The sequence below is a fragment of the Brassica rapa genome, chromosome A02 (assembly GCF_000309985.2).
Source record: "Brassica rapa cultivar Chiifu-401-42 chromosome A02, CAAS_Brap_v3.01, whole genome shotgun sequence".
In the NCBI taxonomy this organism is placed as follows: domain Eukaryota; kingdom Viridiplantae; phylum Streptophyta; class Magnoliopsida; order Brassicales; family Brassicaceae; genus Brassica; species Brassica rapa.
In genome coordinates, this window is record NC_024796.2 from 14,894,753 (window position 1) to 14,915,681 (window position 20,929).

Consider the following 20,929-nt stretch of genomic DNA (forward strand, 5'->3'; position numbering starts at 1 on the left):
TGAGTTTGAGATATTTAAGGTTTTGAGTGAGTTTTCCCTTGAGAGATTAATATAAGAGAGTTAGTCTTATACTTCATTCGCATACACAAAACAGCAAACGGTTCTGTAGTTTCAATATATACGATGCCAAAAAAATTTTGTTTAGTTTATACAACCGCTAATCTATGGTGATGCAGAGAGACAGAGAAAGCTATTGCATGTACCTTGTAAGTTTTAAGTGGTGACCACGTTTTTACATGCTGTGAAATGGTTTAAGCGTGTTGCAAATATGATGTATACGCACATTTATATATCACTAGTTCCGGTCGGACGGGATATACTTTATTTGTGATCTAAGATTATTATTATTTTATATGATTTTGTGGTTTATGTTTTAGATTTGTATTTGCAAAAGATGTGTATAATAATAATTTTTTGTATTTTAGAAAGTTTTAGGTGCGGAGATATTATATGTGATAAGTTATAGTTTTCTTGCTTACAATAGTTGTTTCTGCTATCCAAAAAATTAACTTTATGATATTTTATATCAGTTAAATTTTATTTAATTAATTAATTTATTTGATATATAATTTGTGTTGAATTTGATGATAGTATATAAATGTATTTTATCTGTAATTCAATTAAAACATCTGAAATTTTTAAACAAAAATGAAAGATGAATTCATTTTTTTTAAAAATGATTTGTTTATGCTTGTATAAAATTTATATATATATATATATATATATATATATATATATAATAGTTATGTTATTATAATTTTATCGAATTAAGTTATATATCCAATTCAAGACCATTAAAATTTATTAACTATTGTCTATATTCATTTGTCAAATATTAATTTATTTACTTTTTACTATATATATTATTATTATTTTTATTATTTTGTGTCAATATAATGAATCTCCACGTTATCAGTTAAATATTTTGATTACCAAACATTATCGACTAAAGCAAGTGATTGTACAATTTGTTAAGAAAATACATTCCAAACTGAAGCGAACATGTAATGGAGTACAAACCAAAACCAAACTGTTTCGTGTTAAAAACATTTCCAAAAGCAATTTCAAAACTTCAAATATGATATTTTAAATGCTCTAAAAAACAACTTCAAATTTTGAAATTTTGAAGTTTTGTGCATTAGAACTTCAATATGAAATTTCATTGTTCGAAACTTTGTATTGTTTAGTTTGGAAAATCTAGAAATGAGAAAGTTGGAAAATTTAAATAAGCTTTTATAGTTGGTGTAAGTTAGTGGTTCCTTCCGAATTGCAGCAGTTCTTTGCCATGTAAGGTATGTAATGTCAGTTAGTGTATGATATCTGACCAACCTAGACCAGAGCAAAACATAATCCAGAACAGTATCTGCCATACTATGGGTAACATATCCGATGCGTAATCAGTAACAATTTTTGTTTGTTGTACCGTTAATACTCATGTATAAAATGAAGACTGAGTGATTCATTAATAATTGGCCAAATAGGAAATCAAAATATGATTGTCCTTACAGTTGTAAAAAACAGTAATGAGAAGGTGTTATAAAAAAAAATAATAAACAGGGTTGATCATTATTTTAGTAGCTACCATGTCGACAAATATTACGGATAACATACAAGTTGCAATATTCGTGAATGATAATTGCTTGTAGCACCGTTAAATCCCAAAGGTGGATGAGTTCATTGATATATGGGCAAATATGAAGAAATCCATATACAATAGTCTTTATAGTTTAAGGGTAACTGCCAACAGCAGATGAAGTTTAACAAAAAAACAAAAAATCTTTGCTTAAAAATTATTCTTGTAGCTGTTCCTGTGAGTATGTGACTAAGTAACTTCATCCTCCTCCAACTATGCACTGTGTGCCTTCTTGTGTGCCTTGGAAGACGTAGGGAACAAAGAGTTTGTGGCTGATAGACCACCTTAGGTTGTTTCAATAGCTGGCTCTTTCTCATTGTCATCACCATGACATTACCATAGCTGGAAGGCTGCTAACTCCAGGCATATCATCATCTCCAGGGCCGCCACTTACATCTTGTGGTTACATCACTACAAGAAAACAGCGACATACTGAGAGAAAAAATCGTCGGTATGTCGTTGCGTTATTCCGACGACATACCGACAAAAAAAGTTCTTGGAAATAACTCTTCGGAAATTCATTTTTCCTCGGAAATCCCTCGGAAATTTCCGACGGAATTCCGAGAAAGTGAATTTCCGAGGAAATTCCGAAGAACACAAGTTCGTCGGAAAGTCCTCGGAATATTCCGAGGAAGATGTCGTCGGAATATCCCGAGGGATACACTTCCTCGGAATATTTCTAAAATTAAAAAAAAAATTATAAATTTATTTTTTTAAATTGAAATTCGAAAATATAAAATTAAAATTGTAATAGAAAAAATATTTAAAATACAAAAAATAATAAAATAGTTTTTATAAATAAAAAAAATGTTTTATAAATACAAAATTAGTTTTAATAAATATAAATATTTTTATAAATATGAAATCATCTTTTTATAAATACAAAATAGTTTTTATAAATACAAAAAAATAATAAAATAGTGTTTATAATCAAAAAAATGTTTTATAAATACAAAATTAGTTTTAATAAATATAAATATTTTATGGATATGAAATCATCTTTTTATAAATACAAAATAGTTTTTATAAATACAAAAAATAATAAAATAGTGTTTATAAATCAAAAAATGTTTTATAAATAAAAAATTAGTTTTATAAATATAAATATTTTTATAGATATGAAATCATCTTTTATAAATACAAAATAGTTTTTATAAATACAAAAAATAATAAAATAGTATTTATAAATCAAAAAAATGTTTTATAAATACAAAATTAGTTATAAAATATGAAATCATCTTTTATAAATCCAAAAATCGAATTTATATACAAAAAAAGTTTTGTATATTTAAAAATAGTTTTTATAAATACAAAAATAAAAAAATAGTGTTTATAAATCAAAAAAATGTTTTATAAATACAAAATTAGTTTTAATAAATATAAATATTTTTATAAATATGAAATCATCTTTTATAAATCCAAAAATCGAATTTATATACAAAAAACGATTTGTAAAATCGAATTTATATAGAAAAAACGTTTTGTAAATACAAAAATAATAAACAATTTATAAAAAAATTCTAAATCAATTCAACACAACCAAATCACAATTCTAAACCTATTACACAACAAATCACAATCCTACCCAATCACCCTAACAAAAATCTATCAAAAAACTTCCGAAATCATCAAATCTACTTAAAAACCTAACAAATAGGACCTAAGAGAGTGGTATAGGGTCCTTACATGATTTGTAAGGGAATGGAGAGGATTCGCCGGAGAGATCGTCGCGAGAGAAGATGGAGAACGCCGGAAGGAGAGAGAGATCACCGGAGAGGAAGAAGAGAGAAATGGGGAAGAAGATGTGTTTCGAGTTTATAAAACCTAGGGTCCGACGGATATTTTCCGTCGGAATTCCCTCAGTATTTTCAATTTCAATTTTCGCGAAATATTTGGCGGCTTGTTTGCCCGGTTAAATGAAAATATTCCGAGGAAAAGAATATCATGTGCATGTATTTCTATTAATTTATATTGTTCCTCGGAATTTCTTCGGAATATTCCGAGGAAATTCCGAGGAACACATGTTTGGGGTTTCAAAACATCAAATTTTTTTGCCCTATATCATTTCTTATACAAATGCAATGCATACCATTGAGGAATCTTTGTATAGATGATCATAAACCATGAAATAACAAAATTTCAAAACGAATTGTAAGTATTCCCTTTACCGTTCATTAAAGTGTATAAGTGTTTCTCTTATGTTGTGGGAATTTCGTTCATACAATCGGAAAAGTGTTATATAAGTGTTTCACTTAAGCAAATTTTTGACTTCATAATAAGTCTAAGACACTTAATAGGGGTTATATAAGTGTTATTCAAACCGCAAAACGTTGTTTTCGGTTTAAAAACCCTACTTCCTCGGAAAAGCCTCGGAATATTCCGAGGAAATTCCGAGGAAAAACAAGTGTTCCTCAGAATTTCCTCGAAATATTCCGAGGCTTTTCCGAAGAAACAGAAACCCTAAAAGCAAAGCCTTGAATCATCGGAAAAGTCTCGGACTATGCCGAGGAAATTCCGACGAAATATGATTTCCTCGGTATTTCATCGGTATATTCCGAGGAAGTATGATTTCCTCGGTATTTCATCGGTATATTCCGAGGAAATTCCGAGAAAACCCAAAATTTGGGTTTCCTCGGAATTTCCTCGGAAATTCGTCGGAATATTCCGAGGATCTCATTTTCCATCAGAATGTCTGTCAGAATTACGCTGTTTTCTTGTAGTGCATGAACAAATATTCTCATTTTAATGCATGGCAAAAGAAAAGTTATAAAAGAAAAAGTCAATTTTGTGAAATTTTGTCACATTACTAACATTTTTTTTTGTAATCACCTGTCACTATGAAAATTAAATTTAGAACTTTTAGGAAAACAGGTTGATTAATCTTAACTTATATTATATTTTTTATTAAACTAATTATCAAATTGATAAATAATATACAAAATAACATTTTAGCACTTTTCTTAAATAAAAGCTACAATATTATTTAATATAATTGTAATTTGATTTATACATGCACTAAAAGTGCTAATCTATACATGATGATGCAAAGAGACAGAGAAAGCTTCTTCTTTTTTTTTTTGGTGAAAGCTATTGCATGTAACTTGTGAGTTGTAAGTTGTAAGTTGTAAGTTGTGACTGTGTTTTTACATTCTGTAAAATGGCCTAAACATCTTGCAAATATGTTTTTATAGGGTAGGCATAATTATTTGGCACTCGGCTTATATCCAATGCTTACCCCGTATTTGGATTTAAAAAGACAAAAATTTGTTATTGTTAAATCGGGTAACACGTATCTAATTTTTATTATTTGCAAATACAAGTCAAGTGCCAAGCTTCGTTATTTTTGTAACAATTTGATTCTTTTAATTTTATTCGGTTTATACAATAATAATACTTAATATTGACATTATTTTATTATAAACAAAACTCAATAAATATTTATAATTTAAAAATCAAAAATATTTATTAAAACACTACCGTCTAATAATCTATATAAACCGAATCAAATACAAGTAAAAAATTTAACTACAGCATAACCTCTTTAAACTAATACTTTATAAATTAATACACACTAAAAATTTATATAAAAAATATAATTTTACAGTTTCAAATTAAATTTTTGGTTCAATTAATATATCGATAAATTAATATCTCTATAAATTAATAAAAAAATATAGTTTTAGTGTAATCTCAATATTATTAATTTATAGAGGTTTCACTGTATTTTAACAAATCGAATTGAGTATCAAGTATCTGAAAATAAAGAGGGGGCTCAGTATCCACCCCTAATGTTTTATGCACATTTATATATGACGCGAAAGAATGTAGTAATTAACGATCGTATATTTCTTATATGTAATTTTTTTCACAAATGTAATGTTTTGATAAATTAGAGTAAAAAAAACGAGAAATATACGACGGACCCATGGGCCTTAAAAGAATCAAGGCCATAAGTAATCTGTCACGTGGCTAGCTAATGAAGCACGGAGCCGAATCCACAAGCGTAAGGTGTGATGTCATGTAGAGGATCGCTCCACGATTTCGTCAATCAGATCAACTTCTTCTACAACTCTGTAAATATCTACCTACGTGCCTCCCCTACTTCCCTCTCTTCTCGTGACCACTCTTCCCGTCTCTTCACTGGTGAGGATCTCCATCTCCCTCTCTCTCTATCTGATTTTGAATCGGAAATGTTATCTTCTTCTTTGATCTCCGATCTCGCTTAGAGGTTTTGACCATTTCCGATTGACGGTATTTGATCGGATCTCGCCATTTTTTTCAGGAGGTGAATTTTGTGTTCCTGCTCGATCGGATTTGAATCTCTGGTTGCTGCGAAAATGCCGCCGTTTTACGCAGGAAAGCTCACGACCTTCGAGGATGATGAGAAGGAGAGCGAGTATGGTTACGTTCGCAAGGTATCATCATCCCGTTTCGTCGATCTTATATCGTTTTGTTTTTGCCTATCTATGTTATAGGGTAGATATTAAGTCGATCTACTACAAGTAGATTGGTGGATTTGTTTTGGAGAACTCTGAATCTGTTGATTTCGTCTTGGTTAAGTAACTCGTATGCTAGTTTCTGATCTGATCTGATCTGATACTTCTTAGTGATGTTAGTGATAATGATATAGAAGTTTTTGGGATGCAGGTTTCAGGTCCCGTCGTTGTTGCTGATGGTATGGCTGGTGCTGCTATGTATGAGTTGGTGCGTGTTGGGCATGATAATTTGATTGGAGAGATCATTCGTCTTGAAGGAGATTCCGCCACCATTCAAGGTTTTGTTCATTTTCTCTGCTTCTTAGTGTTATCTTTCAAAGACTTGCATATGGATTTAACGTTTTATGTATATCTTTTGTATTATCAGTTTACGAGGAAACAGCTGGACTGACTGTTAATGATCCTGTTCTTCGAACTCACAAGGTTCGTGACTTCTTTATCTTGTTTTTTTTTAGTAAGTCTACAGCTAACATATGTTATTTCCTTAATTTTCAGCCTCTTTCTGTGGAGCTTGGACCAGGAATATTGGGAAATATCTTCGATGGAATTCAGGTTCAGTTGGATTTTGAATCTTGAAGTTTCTGATGACATCTATGTTTCGTTATATCATTACAAAATTCAGAATCTGGCTTCTCACAATTATTTCTTTAAATATCACAGAGGCCTTTGAAGACTATTGCGAAAAGATCTGGTGATGTGTACATCCCTCGTGGTGTGTCTGTTCCAGCTCTTGACAAAGATTGTCCTTGGGAATTCCAGCCGAATGATTTTGGTATTGTGTTTTACTTCATATATTTGTCTGTGGAAATGTTTATATGGTTTTATCTGATGCCAACTAATTTTTCCTTTGTTTCAGTCGAGGGAGACACAATAACTGGTGGTGACTTGTATGCTGTAAGTTTGTTGGACTCCTCCTTAATCTAATCTTGGCAAGGGAATATAGTGTACATAGTTAGTTAGTTAGTTACGTGGAGTTTCCCTTGTTTGCACCGAAAAATATATATTTTTTTTCTGATAGTCAAACATAACTTTGGAATGCAGACCGTCTTCGAGAACACCCTGATGACACACCGTGTTGCCCTTCCTCCTGATGCCATGGGGAAGATCACTTACATTGCTCCAGCTGGTCAATATTCCCTTAAGGTTTGACTTTAGCTTTCTCTCAAACAATTTGTATATATACATCCAAAACTCTTTTCTTGTCCTTCAATGTTTGAGTTAATATATGGATAACTTGATCTATTGGTAACCAATTCCGATTCGACAAAAGATTGACTGTCTACTCATGGTTGTTTGGCGGCGTTTTTCATATTCCAGGATACAGTGCTAGAGCTTGAATTTCAGGGGGTTAAGAAATCGTACACCATGCTTCAGGTTTGAGCGTATCTTAAATCTAACTACTTGCAAGTGCAAACGTTCAGCTATTTGGTTCACTTAATAACATTGGTCTGGTTGATAATATGTCAGAGCTGGCCTGTACGTACGCCTAGGCCAGTTGCATCCAAACTTGCTGCCGATACTCCTCTACTTACGGGGCAGGTGATCACTCTATTAATTTTAATACAGTGGTCGTTGTTCATTCGAAGACATTTGTTTCTGATACCCCTTTCTTTTCCCTGTTGTCAGCGTGTGCTTGATGCCCTTTTCCCCTCCGTTCTTGGTGGAACCTGTGCCATTCCTGGTGCTTTTGGCTGTGGTAAAACTGTTATCAGTCAGGCACTTTCAAAGGTAGGCTGTGACACTTTGGTTCACCTTAATGATTGGATATATCGGATTTCCGAAGCTAATTTGTTGTTATGTAATAGTACTCCAACTCCGATGCTGTTGTTTACGTTGGTTGTGGAGAGAGAGGAAATGAAATGGCTGAGGTATACCTCTTCTCATTCTGAATATGCATATTGGTCACATACATCAGAATTTTGGTCTGATGGTTTCTCATAAATTAGGTGCTTATGGACTTCCCACAATTGACAATGACGTTGCCTGATGGTCGTGAGGAATCTGTCATGAAACGTACTACACTGGTTGCCAACACCTCTAACATGCCTGTGGCTGCTCGTGAAGCCTCAATTTACACAGGTAATTTTCAGCCATTTAGGTCCAATAGTTTTTAAAGAAGACCGTTTCCCATCTCTTAATGACAAACATACAATTTGTTACAACCCTCATTGTTATCTTTATGGGCAATGTGAACTCCAGGAATCACTATCGCTGAATATTTCAGAGATATGGGCTACAATGTTAGTATGATGGCAGACTCAACTTCCCGTTGGGCAGAAGCATTGAGAGAAATTTCAGGACGTCTGGTAATCTTTTGCTTCTGACAACTTTTGGTTTATGAATTTTCGTGTTGTCCTGTTACTCCATTTCTCAGTTTATTGACACATATTTTTCTTTGCTTTCTAGGCTGAAATGCCTGCCGACAGTGGATATCCTGCCTATCTAGCAGCACGTTTGGCATCCTTCTATGAACGTGCGGGTAAAGTGAAATGTCTCGGTGGACCAGAACGTGATGGAAGTGTCACAATTGTTGGTGCTGTTTCACCTCCTGGTGGAGACTTTTCAGATCCTGTGACTTCTGCAACCCTTAGTATTGTGCAGGTGATTATCTAGTTCATAGCTGTTTCCCCATCTTCCATTGTACTTGTACATAATCTAGATCTGCTTAGATTCGTATATATTAGCATTTTTTTAGTCTACGTTGAAATCCTTACTCTTCCAATTTGGTTGCTCTTTTTCTTTCATACAGGTCTTCTGGGGTTTGGATAAAAAGCTTGCCCAGAGAAAGCATTTTCCTTCTGTTAATTGGCTGATTTCCTACTCAAAGTATTCCACGGTATGGTTAAATATTCCCGTGTCTTCCTTCATACCTGTCTAAGTGTATACTATGTGATGTAGGAGACTCTTAGATTTACATAACCTAATCTAGAAGTTTTCCTTTTATTTCATGTTTTCTTTTTATTATAGGGATTTACCTTTTTATGTTTTAGGCTCTCTCTATATAAGAGAGTTTTAGGTATTCTGTTTTGGACATTCATATCTTTTCTTATCAATAGAAGTTTTTAAGCTTTTATCTTTTCTGGTGGATTCCAGAGCTTAATATTCGAGTTCTTGCTTGAGAGCTTGATTTTGATCTAAGGGTTAGTGTTTGCTAACCTTAGTGATTTCCGACTGCGTCAAGTGGTATCAGAGCAAGGCCTTCTCCTTCTCTTTTCGAAGCTTGATCAGCCATGGGTGATCAACCAGTAACCAAAGCCGACTTCGAGGGTTTCGCAGAAGGTTTAAGGGAGGCAACCACAAACCTCACTACTGTAACTGCTCAATTGGCAAATCTGGTAACTGCGTTAAATAATCAGGTTGTGGCTTATCCCAATCAGGTTAATAACGCCGGTCAAAGAGGTGGAGAAAGAAGACCAATTCGGGGTCAACAAGGTCGAAACAATCGTGATGTTATTGTTGATAATTCTAGTTCAGAAGAAGAATCAGAAGAAGAAATAGCTGAAGAAAACCAACAAAACAATTATGATTATCGGGTAAAAGCCGATATTCCATTGTTCTATGGAACTATGGGAGTGGAGGAGTTTCTTGATTGGCAAATTGATGTTGATCGATTTTTTGATGTCATGGGCGTTCCTGAGAATAAACAAGTTAAGATGGTAGCTGTCAAACTGAAGAAGACTGCTGCAGTGTGGTGGGATAAACTCGTTGTCCAAAGGCAAAGACAAAGGAGAGGACCAGTTAGGACTTGGCGTCGAATGAAGCAATTAATGCTGGAGCGATTCTTACCGGAAGATTACGAACAAATTCTTTACAAGATGTATCTCGATTGTGTTCAAGGAAACAGAACTGTGACCGAGTACACAGCTGAATTCTTGCGTTTCTCTGAACGCAATGAGTTAGGCGAAACAGAGAATCAGAAGGTGGCTAGGTACATCAGTGGGTTAAAGGGTTCTCTTCAGGGAAAGATGGGTTTGCAAACCGTATGGACTGTGCAGGAAGCTTCCAGTCTAGCATTAAAAGCTGAGTTAATGGAGAAGTCATCACGCGGGTTCTCAACATTTAGAAGAAACACGGCTCAGACCAATTTTGAACCAACAAGTGAGAAAGAAAAGAGTGTAGCCAATAAAGACTCCAATCCGGGAAACAAAGGAGCTAGTAGCTCTAACTCAACCCAACAGAACAAGGCACCAGCTCAGAGACAAAACAATCCTTATGCTAAGCCTTCCATTGACAAGTGTTTCCGTTGCCAAGGACATGGTCATAAATCAAATGTCTGTCCAAGTCGGAGAACAGTTGCTATAATAGAGGAAGAAGATGAAGAGATGAAAGGGATTTTGCTGAGAATGAAGAATATGAGGGAGCTGAATTCGCTGAAGAAGAATCTGGAGAGATGATAAACCTTGTGCTGCAACGAGTCTTGTTATCATCTAAAGAAGAAGGCCAACGTAAGAATTTGTTTAGAACACATTGTTCTATTCAAAACAAGGTGTGTAATGTGATTGTGGATAATGGAAGCTCAGAGAATTTAGTTTCTCAAAAGCTGGTGGACTATCTGAAGCTACCCACAACCCGTCATGAGAAACCGTACGGTCTTGGTTGGGTGAAGAGAGGATCACAAGTTCGAGTTAGCATGACTTGCAAAGTTCTCATATCTATAGGTAAACATTATAAGGAGGAGATCACTTGTGACGTTCTTGACATGGATGTTTGTCACATTCTTCTTGGACGACCTTGGCAGTATGATAACGATATCACATATCGAGGTCGAGACAATGTGATAATGTTTACGTGGGGCAACCATAAAATTGCCATGGCACCTGTTAAGGATTTTTGTAACACTGCGAAGGAAAAGAAGTCAAGTTTCTTGGTTATGACACATGACGACAAAGAGCTTGATGGGGATGTTCAAGAAGCAAGGTGTTTCTATCCCTTGGTTGTTAAAGGGTTGTTGAGTGCAGTAACGGAGGAAACGTCAACCCCAAGAGAAGTGTTAGAAATTCTGGATGATTTCAAAGAGTTGATTGCGGAAGAACTTCCTAATGATCTACCTCCCATGAGAGATATTCAGCATCATATTGACTTGATTCCAGGATCCAGTCTGCCAAATCTTCCCCATTACCGTATGAGCCCTAAGGAGAATGAGATTTTAAGGGAACAGATTGAAGATTTGCTGAGAAAAGGATTTATTCGTGAGAGCATGAGTCCATGTGCCGTACCGGTTCTGCTAGTTCCTAAGAAAGGTAACCAGTGGCGGATGTGTGTTGATAGTAGAGCCATTAATAAGATAACCATTAAATATCGATTCCCTATACCCCGGTTGGAAGATATGCTTGATGAGTTGTCAGGTTCTAAGGTGTTTTCAAAAATAGATCTTCGAAGTGGCTATCATCAAATTCGAATCAGGCCTGGAGATGAGTGGAAAACTGCTTTTAAGAGTAAAGACGGATTATTCGAATGGATGGTGATGCCTTTTGGGTTGTCAAATGCTCCTAGCACTTTCATGAGATTAATGAACCAGGTTCTCCGCCCGTTCATTGGTTCTTTTGTGGTGGTTTATTTTGATGACATTTTGATATACAGTAAAACAAAAGACGAGCATATGGAACATTTGAAGCAAGTTTTGCAGGTTTTACAAGAAAACCAATTGTACATCAATCTAAAAAAATGTACGTTCAGCACCAACAAGCTGTTATTTCTTGGATTTGTTATTGGTGAAGAAGGGATTCAGGTTGACCAGGAGAAAGTGAGTGCCATAAGGGATTGGCCGGTTCCTAAGTCAGTCACTGAGATACGCAGCTTTCATGGTCTAGCTACTTTCTACAGAAGATTTGTTAGAGATTTTAGTACCATTACTGCGCCTATCACTGAGTGTTTGAAGAAAGGGAAGTTCATTGGGGATCTGAACAGGAAGAGAGTTTTGCTTTAATTAAAGAGAGGCTTTGTACTGCACCAGTATTAGCCTTACCCGATTTTGACAAAGTGTTTCAAGTGGAATGTGACGCTAGTGGTGTGGGAATAGGTGCCGTCTTATCACAAGAAAAACGACCGATAGCTTTCTTTAGTGAAAAGTTAAGTGAAGCTCGCCAAAAGTGGAGCACGTATGATCAAGAGTTCTATGCGGTTTTTCGAGCTCTTCGACAATGGGAGCATTACTTGGTTCAGAGAGAGTTTGTTCTATTTACAGACCACCAAGCTCTAAAGTATCTTCACAGCCAGAAAGTGATAAATAAGATGCATGCTCGTTGGGTAAGTTTTCTGCAAAAGTTTCCTTTCATTATTCAGCATAAGTCTGGAACTCTTAACAAGGTGGCAGACGCCTTGAGTAGAAGAGCTTCCTTACTCACTATCTTAGCACAAGAGGTTGTGGGTTTCGAGTCTTTGAAGGAGTTGTACGAATGTGATGTTGAATTCAAGGAGTTATGGGGCAAATGTAATGGGAAGCATCCTTCGGCAGATTTCCACATACGAGATGGTTATCTTTTTAAAGGAGACAGGCTGTGCATTCCTTGCTCGTCATTACGAGAAAAGTTGATTCGCGATTTGCATGGTGGCGGCCTTAGTGGTCATTTGGGAAGAGACAAGACCATTGCTAGCTTGGAGACAAGGTTTTATTGGCCACATTTAAGGAGAGATGCGGGTGCTATAGTTAAAAGGTGTTATATCTGTCAGGTTTCTAAAGGACAATCTCAGAACACTGGACTTTATATGCCATTACCAATCCCAGAAGATATTTGGCAAGACTTGTCTATGGATTTTGTGCTAGGCTTACCTCGTACACAGCGAGGCGTCGATTCTGTGTTTGTGGTCGTTGACAGATTCTCCAAGATGTCGCATTTCATCGCTTGCAAGAAGACTGCAGATGCCTCTAACATCGCCAAGTTATTTTTTCGGGAAGTGGTACGTCTTCATGGGGTTCCTAAGACAATAATTTCCGACAGAGATACCAAGTTTCTGAGTCACTTCTGGATTACACTTTGGAGAATGTTTGGAACCAGCTTGAAACGGAGTTCTACAGCTCATCCACAGACTGATGGGCAAACCGAGGTGACGAATAGAACTTTGGGGAATATGATTCGAAGTGTTTGTGGAGATAAACCGAAACAATGGGATCTGGCTTTACCTCAAGTGGAGTTTGCTTACAACAGTGCCGTGCACTCAGCTACAGGGAAATCACCTTTTTCTTTGGTCTATTGTTCTATTCCGAAGCATGTGGTCGATTTGGTTAAGTTGCCTAAAGCTCCTGGAGTTAGTATCTCAGCTGAGGCTATGGCAGAGGATATTCTAGCAACTAGAGACGCTGTCCGAGCGAAGTTAGAAGCAACTGGCCAAAAGAATAAAGAAGCAGCAGACAAGCGTAGAAGACTCAAGGTTTTCAAAGAAGGAGATGAAGTGATGGTGTTTCTACGAAAAGAAAGATTCCCCGTGGGCACATATCGCAAGTTACAGCCTCGCAAATATGGTCCATTCAAGATTTTGCGGAAGTTAAATGATAATGCTTATGTGGTGGCACTTCCAGAAGACATGAACATTTCTAATACGTTCAATGTGGCTGACATCTATGAGTACCATGCTGATGGTGTTCTTTATCCAGAAGAGAACTCGGGGTCGAGTTCTTTCGAGGTGGAGGAGACTGATGTAGGAGACTCTTAGATTTACATAACCTAATCTAGAAGTTTTCCTTTTATTTCATGTTTTCTTTTTATTATAGGGATTTACCTTTTTATGTTTTAGGCTCTCTCTATATAAGAGAGTTTTAGGTATTCTGTTTTGGACATTCATATCTTTTCTTATCAATAGAAGTTTTTAAGCTTTTATCTTTTCTGGTGGATTCCAGAGCTTAATATTCGAGTTCTTGCTTGAGAGCTTGATTTTGATCTAAGGGTTAGTGTTTGCTAACCTTAGTGATTTCCGACTGCGTCACTATGTGTCGAAGTTCTTGTATGTATGAAAAGTTGCTTTGTTTTCTCAGGCATTGGAATCTTTCTATGAGAAGTTCGATCCAGATTTCATCAACATCAGGACAAAGGCCAGAGAGGTGTTGCAGAGGGAAGATGATCTTAATGAAATTGTCCAGGTACGTGTCACTTATCCTTCTTAAACCATCTAATGTTGTTACTAATAAGTTTTGGTCTCTTAGCGACTGTCTTGGCATCTAAACTTTGACTCAAGTTATAGAAAAAATTGCTCTTCAGCAGATATTTTTTTATGAAGGAATTTGTTTGACCCGTGCGTTACACTTTGTGTGCAGCTTGTGGGAAAAGATGCGCTAGCGGAAGGTGACAAAATCACCTTGGAAACAGCTAAGTTATTGAGGGAAGACTACCTTGCTCAAAACGCTTTCACACCGTAAGATTTGTCTCCCTTCGTTTTGCTTTAGTTCTCTCTCAACGAGTTATTTATTCTTGAATCTTTGACAGATATGACAAGTTCTGCCCTTTCTACAAGTCTGTGTGGATGATGCGTAACATTATCCATTTCTACAACCTAGCCAATCAGGTACTAAGATGCTTTGTGAAGTGGATATTTTTTGTGGTAAATTGGTTTGCCCAGTAAAATTGTAACTTGGTTTCAAAATGTTGTTGGGTGATACAACAGGCGGTTGAAAGAGCAGCTGGAATGGATGGTCAAAAGATTACTTACACTCTCATCAAGCATCGTTTGGGAGATCTTTTCTACCGTTTAGTGTAAGCAAACTTCAATGAATCAATCATCATATAGCTCTAGTGAAATGTGTGTGGAACCTGAAGTTGTGAGTCAATGGAAACAACAGGTCTCAGAAGTTCGAAGATCCAGCAGAAGGGGAGTCTGCGCTTGTGGCTAAATTCAAGAAACTGTACGAGGATCTCACTGCTGGATTCCGTGCCTTGGAGGATGAAACTCGGTAAGCTCTCGTCAGAGTCTCCACAAGTCCGAAAAGTGCTCTCTTGTGTGTTTTGAGCCAAACAACTATCATAGTGGTTGGTATTCTATTTATCGGTGGTTTGGTTCGATCGATCGAGTTTTATCCCTGCGAACGTCATGAATCTCCGGCTGTGCTGTGTAATATGTTTGATTCGTTGTTTTTTTTTGTTTTGTATGTTTTCGTTTTGATGGTAATAAGGTACAGCCAAAGTGAGTCATCTATTTGATTTGATGTACCTCTCAATTCAATAAGTTATTGTTATTATTGTCCAAATGCACTTAAAAAAACTATTGGTGATACTTTTACTTTCCCATAATATCATCATTTTGTATTTTTTCTTTTGGTCCACATTGGCCAACAATGTTTGTCCTATGGTTTGATTTAAAATATACTTGTTGATGTTGGTATACGTGTGGAAGACCAAGGCGAGAACTCGCTTGTCATCAACATCCTCTTCAAATCTTAACACCAAGGAGGTAATTCTGTTAAGAAATCCTCAGAAATGGTAACGGCTGGCTGAGCAATTCTTATAACTTCAAAGTTCAAACACGGGCAGAGATTAGTTCGCCAGGAGAGCTCCGTCGTGATCGAGCCACTGGTATGATCAAGTTAGTATTGGTTCTTAGTTGTTCTCTCTCTATATGGGCCACATATGAAAATGTAAGATGAGCTAGGCCCATATGTTTGGGCTAGCCTAGACGGCCTACTAGCAAATATTTATTTTTTTTCTCGACAAAGCAGACATTTTTAAGCAATTGAGGGTGTTTTAGATAAGTTTTTAATAGTATGGAGCTATATGGATAATTACTTAAACGAGAAGAGTGATAAGTGGCAGTGTGTCATTGGATAGGATGTGTCACTAACTCACTAAGGAGTGAAAAACAATTACCTTTTTTTTTACGAAAATAGTACCAAAAATAAAAATATTCCGAAAGTTCTCTAGAAAGTATTCGGAGACAAGAGAGAGAGGAGGAGAGAGCGCTTCTTCGGCAAGGACAAGCTTACGCCAATGGCGGTTTCCTCCTGATCATTCCCGGGAAAGCCGCCGTGTAATTTCTCTTCTCGCTTACGCAATCAATTTCCAGGTGTAGATCATGTAAAAAGGTTCTCTTAGTAACGGAAGTTAGATCTGACGCGATTGAAGTATAATAGTGTTAGGCAGATGAAGTCGGATGCATAGTCCCTTTCGTTTTGGATCTTTTAGGATCTCATGCGGTCTTTTTTTAATTGCGTTATCTGGTTGCGTTTTGCGTACATAGGAGGAACGTTATTTTGAATTTAATTTGAAAATGTAATTCGGTAGGTGAAGAGAAAACTCATGGGTTAATAATGCTTTTCTATTTTCGTCAGGATCTTTGATTAGGTGGAAACTTCAACTCTTGCTCATTACCAACTGAGAAAGTTTGAAGAAGCTGGAATCAAAGATATAGCTAGACTTGGATGGTTGCTTCGTGCTAACTTATGAAGTAGTGTTAACATTCGGAAGAGAATCTTGTAGTATATATCACAAACTCAGCGTCATTGCCTGTATCCATAAGTCCGGAGGGAAAACTCAGCTCAATAGATGATGATGGATGAAGATGTTGAGCAGGCCAGTTTGTTGTCTTTCAGTGACAGGCCTAGGGCTTTTCCCAACATGCGTAGTAAAACCTACAGTCCACTGGTTAGTGCTTTTCTTCTTGGTTGAGTCAGTTCATTAAGATTTGATTATAAAAATTAACACTTTTGTCATGTTATTACTTATTTCTGTTAGCATTTTTGTTTCCCTCCTTTGAAATTGTAAAAAGTTTTTTTTTTTTTGGGGCAGATATTCCGGATTCTTAGGAGATTGAATGTTCGTGTTCTTTCTGTAATTCTGCTAATCTGCTTTGGAGCCATCTTTTTCATGGGAGCTAGTACTTCTCCTATCATCTTGTTCGTCTTCACTGTATGCATCTTCAGCTTCCTTCTGTCACTATATTTAACCAAATGGGTTTTAGCGAAAGATGAAGGACCCCCAGAGATGGTTCAGGTAAGCTCTCACTCTATTTATGTGGTGTTAATCATGATGTTGGCTTTTTCTTTTTGTTTCCGTTTTTGATATAATTTGTGAGGTGATTCTCTTACTTCTTAGATATCAGATGCTATACGTGATGGAGCTGAAGGGTTTTTCAGAACGCAGTATAGCACTATATCCAAGATGGCTATTTTGCTAGCTTTTGTGATTCTTTGCATATATCTGTTCCGTAGCTTGACTCCCCAGCAAGAGGCTGCTGGTTTAGGAAGGTGAATATGCATATGATTACACACACAAGATTCTGTTTTTGTTATGAATGATACTTAGCTTATATTGCTGTTTGCTGTAGGGCGATGTCTGCTTATATTACTGTTGCCGCATTTCTGTTGGGGGCGCTATGCTCAGGTATTGCTGGATATGTTGGAATGTGGGTGTCAGTTCGTGCTAATGTGCGGGTCTCCAGTGCTGCTAGACGATCTGCGAGAGAGGCATTGCAGGTTCTTTTTCTTTTTAGTTTAGTTATTTTTCGTAGGACGTGCACATATCACTAAATACTAACAAGGAGATATAATGCAGATAGCCGTTCGTGCTGGTGGATTTTCAGCCCTGGTTGTTGTTGGTATGGCTGTGATTGGTATCGCCATCCTTTACTCTACGTTTTATGTTTGGTTGGGAGTGGATGATTCTCCAGGCTCAATGAGTGTTAATGACCGTAAGTGTCCTCTCTTCTGCTTTCTATGAAAATCAATTACATCTTCATCTTGTCTGCATGCCCTTAGTATACATCATTTTACGGAGTTCATTGTAGCAGTATTTGCTTAATCATGTTGCTAATAGCCGTATTTTTTCATGATCTCTTACAGTGCCTCTTCTTCTCGTGGGATATGGTTTTGGTGCTTCGTTTGTCGCCTTATTCGCTCAGTTGGGTGGTGGAATATACACTAAGGGAGCTGATGTTGGGGCAGATCTCGTCGGAAAAGTTGAGCAGGGTATTCCTGAGGATGATCCTCGGAATCCTGCTGTTATTGCTGATTTGGTATTCCATCTTTGTCCTTTTTGGCTCTGTGCATGCCCAGTGTACACTCTATAGTGTACCCGCCAAATTCAAAGTCTTAAAAGGTTATCTTTTCGCCATTTATGCTTTTAAAAGTATTTTTTCTCGTCTTCTTGTAGGTTGGAGACAATGTGGGGGACTGTGCTGCCAGAGGTGCTGATTTATTTGAAAGTATAGCTGCAGAAATTATCAGCGCTATGATACTAGGTGGAACAATGGCTAAGAAGTGCAAAATTGAAGGTATGTAGGGATTTTTCTGTAAAAAGTTACTTCTCACATGAAATATATCTGATCTATGGTTTGAGTTCCTGACTTATGCTGATCAAAAAGACATCTAGGATTATAATTTGTAATGCAACCCTAAGAAATTGTGTAGAGAACTTTAGCTCATAAGATTGCACATCTTGTTTTCAAAAACATCTACGCTTTATGGTTGTTTTGGTCACTATATCCGCAATGACTGGAGGGTGCATTATTACTGCGTAGGATTTGAAAAGCCATATAGAATGTGTATAGAGTTTGTAGTTTAGAATATGAATCTGTGTAGGCATGATGTGAAAATTGAAGGAAGACTACTTTTCATGAAATCTGTAGTGTTAGTTACGCTTGACTACGTCAACTTATAGAATATCATTACTTGGCCATTTCTAGTCGTGGTGGTGATTTGCAATTTAAATGATCAACTCTGTGCTTACTAGAATTTCTATGTATTACGCAGATCCATCAGGCTTTATCCTATTTCCTCTAGTTGTTCATTCTTTTGACTTGGTAATATCATCAATTGGTATATTATCAATCAAGGGAACACGTAATGCTAGCGTCAAATCTCCGGTAGAGGATCCAATGGCTGTACTTCAGAAAGGATATTCTCTGACGATTATATTAGCGGTTTTGACTTTTGGCGCGGTAATATTGTCCGACCATTTACTGTCTTCTTTCTTCTGTTGATTTTCTTTAATCTTCTTCTGACATCATTATATATGTTTTGTAGTCCACTCGCTGGTTGCTTTACACCGAACAAGCTCCATCTGCATGGTTCAGTTTCGCTCTATGTGGGTTGGTTGGCATCATCACAGCCTATGCATTTGTCTGGATATCCAAATATTACACAGACTATAAGCATGAGCCTGTTAGGACGCTGGCTCTTGCTAGCTCGACTGGCCACGGAACCAATATAATTGCTGGGGTCAGCTTGGGTCTGGAATCGACAGCTCTTCCCGTCTTGGTTATAAGTGTTGCTATAATATCTGCTTATTGGCTGGGCAATACCTCGGGACTAGTTGATGAAAACGGAATCCCCACTGGAGGGCTATTCGGAACAGCTGTTGCTACTATGGGAATGCTAAGCACTGCAGCTTATGTTCTTACTATGGACATGTTTGGCCCCATAGCTGATAACGCTGGTGGAATCGTCGAGATGAGCCAGCAGGTAAATGTCACATGATTGGTTTTAAAGGCTTCTATGTTTTAAATATATATACTAATATAGACGTAATTAATGTAGCCAGAGAGTGTCCGTGAGATCACTGATCTTCTTGATGCTGTTGGGAACACAACAAAAGCAACAACAAAAGGTTTTGCCATTGGGTCTGCTGCACTTGCGTCGTTCCTTCTTTTTAGTGCGTATATGGACGAGGTTTCAGCTTTTGCTAGTGTGTCTTTCAAAGAGGTAAATGTTATTACAAAACCTTTGTTGTATCTTTCATGTTCAGACAGCTTCTCATACTCATCCTCGGATCAAAAAACAGGTTGATATTGCTATCCCAGAAGTCTTCGTAGGTGGACTATTGGGTTCCATGCTTATTTTCCTCTTTAGTGCTTGGGCATGCGCGGCAGTTGGACGAACTGCACAAGAGGTTGTTAACGAAGTAAGAAGACAATTTATAGAGAGGCCTGGCATAATGGTGAGCATAGTTTTCCTTTCTTCTTCTATGTTTATGGGCTTGTCGTTGTTGACTAACTTGCTGTAACAGGAGTACAAGGAGAAGCCAGATTATAGCCGCTGTGTTGCCATCGTAGCATCTGCAGCTTTGAGGGAAATGATAAAACCCGGAGCTTTAGCTATAGCATCGCCCATTGTAGTTGGTAAGTTAATAATGCTTTTGTATTATTGTACTGGATCAAGAAGATTGTGAACAAAACAAAACCTCTTGGGCTCTTTCTCTCTCAGGTTTGGTGTTCCGGATATTGGGATACTACACGGGACAACCTCTGCTTGGAGCTAAAGTTGTAGCGTCTATGCTCATGTTTGCAACGGTTTGTGGTATCTTAATGGCACTATTCCTAAACACAGCGGGTGGTGCTTGGGACAATGCAAAGAAATACATAGAGACTGGTGCACTCGGTGGCAAAGGAAGTGAAGCTCACAAAGCAGCGGTGACTGGTGATACGTAAGCATTTCGTTTTTTTACTTCAAAAAAAAAAATCTCGATCAAAGCTGTATTCATAAAAGCGATTTTTCTCATTAGTATTCATTTGAAAATTGCAGTGTGGGAGATCCGTTCAAGGACACGGCTGGTCCGTCCATTCATGTGCTCATCAAGATGCTTGCGACTATAACTCTTGTCATGGCTCCGGTTTTCCTGTGAGTGAGGACCATTACTTACCCACCTAGAGACCGTCTCCTGCACAAACATAGCGAGGTAGGGAGAGGTTGGTTATGATTATGAGTGTGTCCCATGGATTAATGGTTTTGGTATGTTCATTTCATCTGAATAAACGAGATGTTTCTATTTTTGAGTTTAGTGACACTTTTAAGCAAGTCTAGAGACATTTAATCAGGCCCAATGTGACTTTTGGAGATTTTGTTAACTCTCACTACTAGATTTCATCTTTCTAGCACTTCTTG

At 36.9% G+C, this 20,929-nt stretch overlaps 2 protein-coding genes across 5 annotated transcripts; both read left to right on the forward strand.

Moving 5' to 3' along the window:
* Nucleotides 1-5,569: 5,569 nt before the first annotated feature.
* On the forward strand, nt 5,570-15,367 carry LOC103853150 (V-type proton ATPase catalytic subunit A). Of its 3 annotated transcripts, XM_009130071.3 has the most exons (21): nt 5,570-5,776; nt 5,916-6,048; nt 6,281-6,407; nt 6,497-6,552; nt 6,625-6,681; nt 6,790-6,901; nt 6,986-7,023; nt 7,171-7,272; nt 7,447-7,503; nt 7,597-7,668; nt 7,756-7,857; nt 7,935-7,997; nt 8,076-8,208; nt 8,329-8,435; nt 8,536-8,730; nt 8,879-8,965; nt 14,099-14,203; nt 14,378-14,475; nt 14,547-14,625; nt 14,725-14,813; nt 14,900-15,014. In XM_009130071.3, exons 2-21 carry the CDS (start codon nt 5,971-5,973, stop codon nt 15,012-15,014), a joined length of 1,872 nt encoding a protein of 623 aa, XP_009128319.1. In that variant the 5' UTR covers nt 5,570-5,776; nt 5,916-5,970. The 3 variants fall into 3 exon arrangements, with proteins under 3 accessions (XP_009128319.1, XP_033140012.1, XP_033140013.1); XM_033284121.1 differs by having other exon boundaries at nt 6,497-6,681; nt 14,900-15,367; XM_033284122.1 differs by lacking the exons at nt 6,790-6,901; nt 6,986-7,023 and having other exon boundaries at nt 14,900-15,367.
* Nucleotides 15,368-15,818: 451 nt separating this feature from the next.
* LOC103853151 (pyrophosphate-energized membrane proton pump 2) lies at nt 15,819-20,922 on the forward strand. Of its 2 annotated transcripts, none has more exons than XM_009130072.3 (15): nt 15,819-16,080; nt 16,382-16,694; nt 16,839-17,042; nt 17,145-17,296; nt 17,377-17,524; nt 17,604-17,739; nt 17,891-18,063; nt 18,201-18,321; nt 18,800-18,987; nt 19,073-19,510; nt 19,586-19,750; nt 19,830-19,985; nt 20,055-20,166; nt 20,252-20,471; nt 20,570-20,922. In XM_009130072.3, the coding sequence occupies exons 2-15, from the start codon at nt 16,596-16,598 to the stop codon at nt 20,667-20,669; spliced, it is 2,412 nt and encodes an 803-aa protein (XP_009128320.1). In that variant the 5' UTR covers nt 15,819-16,080; nt 16,382-16,595; the 3' UTR covers nt 20,670-20,922. The 2 variants fall into 2 exon arrangements, with proteins under 2 accessions (XP_009128320.1, XP_009128321.1); XM_009130073.3 differs by having other exon boundaries at nt 15,871-16,116.
* Nucleotides 20,923-20,929: the final 7 nt, after the last annotated feature.

Coding starts and splice junctions, on each gene's coding strand:
- LOC103853151 (XM_009130072.3), top strand. CDS start 16,596: ATGATGATGGATGAAGATGTTGAGCAGGCCAGTTTGTTGTCTTTCAGT. Junction 17,740..17,890: donor CTCAATGAGTGTTAATGACC/GTAAGTGTCCTC, acceptor GATCTCTTACAG/TGCCTCTTCTTCTCGTGGGA. Junction 19,511..19,585: donor TCGTCGAGATGAGCCAGCAG/GTAAATGTCACA, acceptor TAATTAATGTAG/CCAGAGAGTGTCCGTGAGAT.
- LOC103853150 (XM_033284121.1), top strand. CDS start 5,971: ATGCCGCCGTTTTACGCAGGAAAGCTCACGACCTTCGAGGATGATGAG. Junction 8,209..8,328: donor TGAAGCCTCAATTTACACAG/GTAATTTTCAGC, acceptor TGTGAACTCCAG/GAATCACTATCGCTGAATAT. Junction 8,966..14,098: donor CCTACTCAAAGTATTCCACG/GTATGGTTAAAT, acceptor TTGTTTTCTCAG/GCATTGGAATCTTTCTATGA.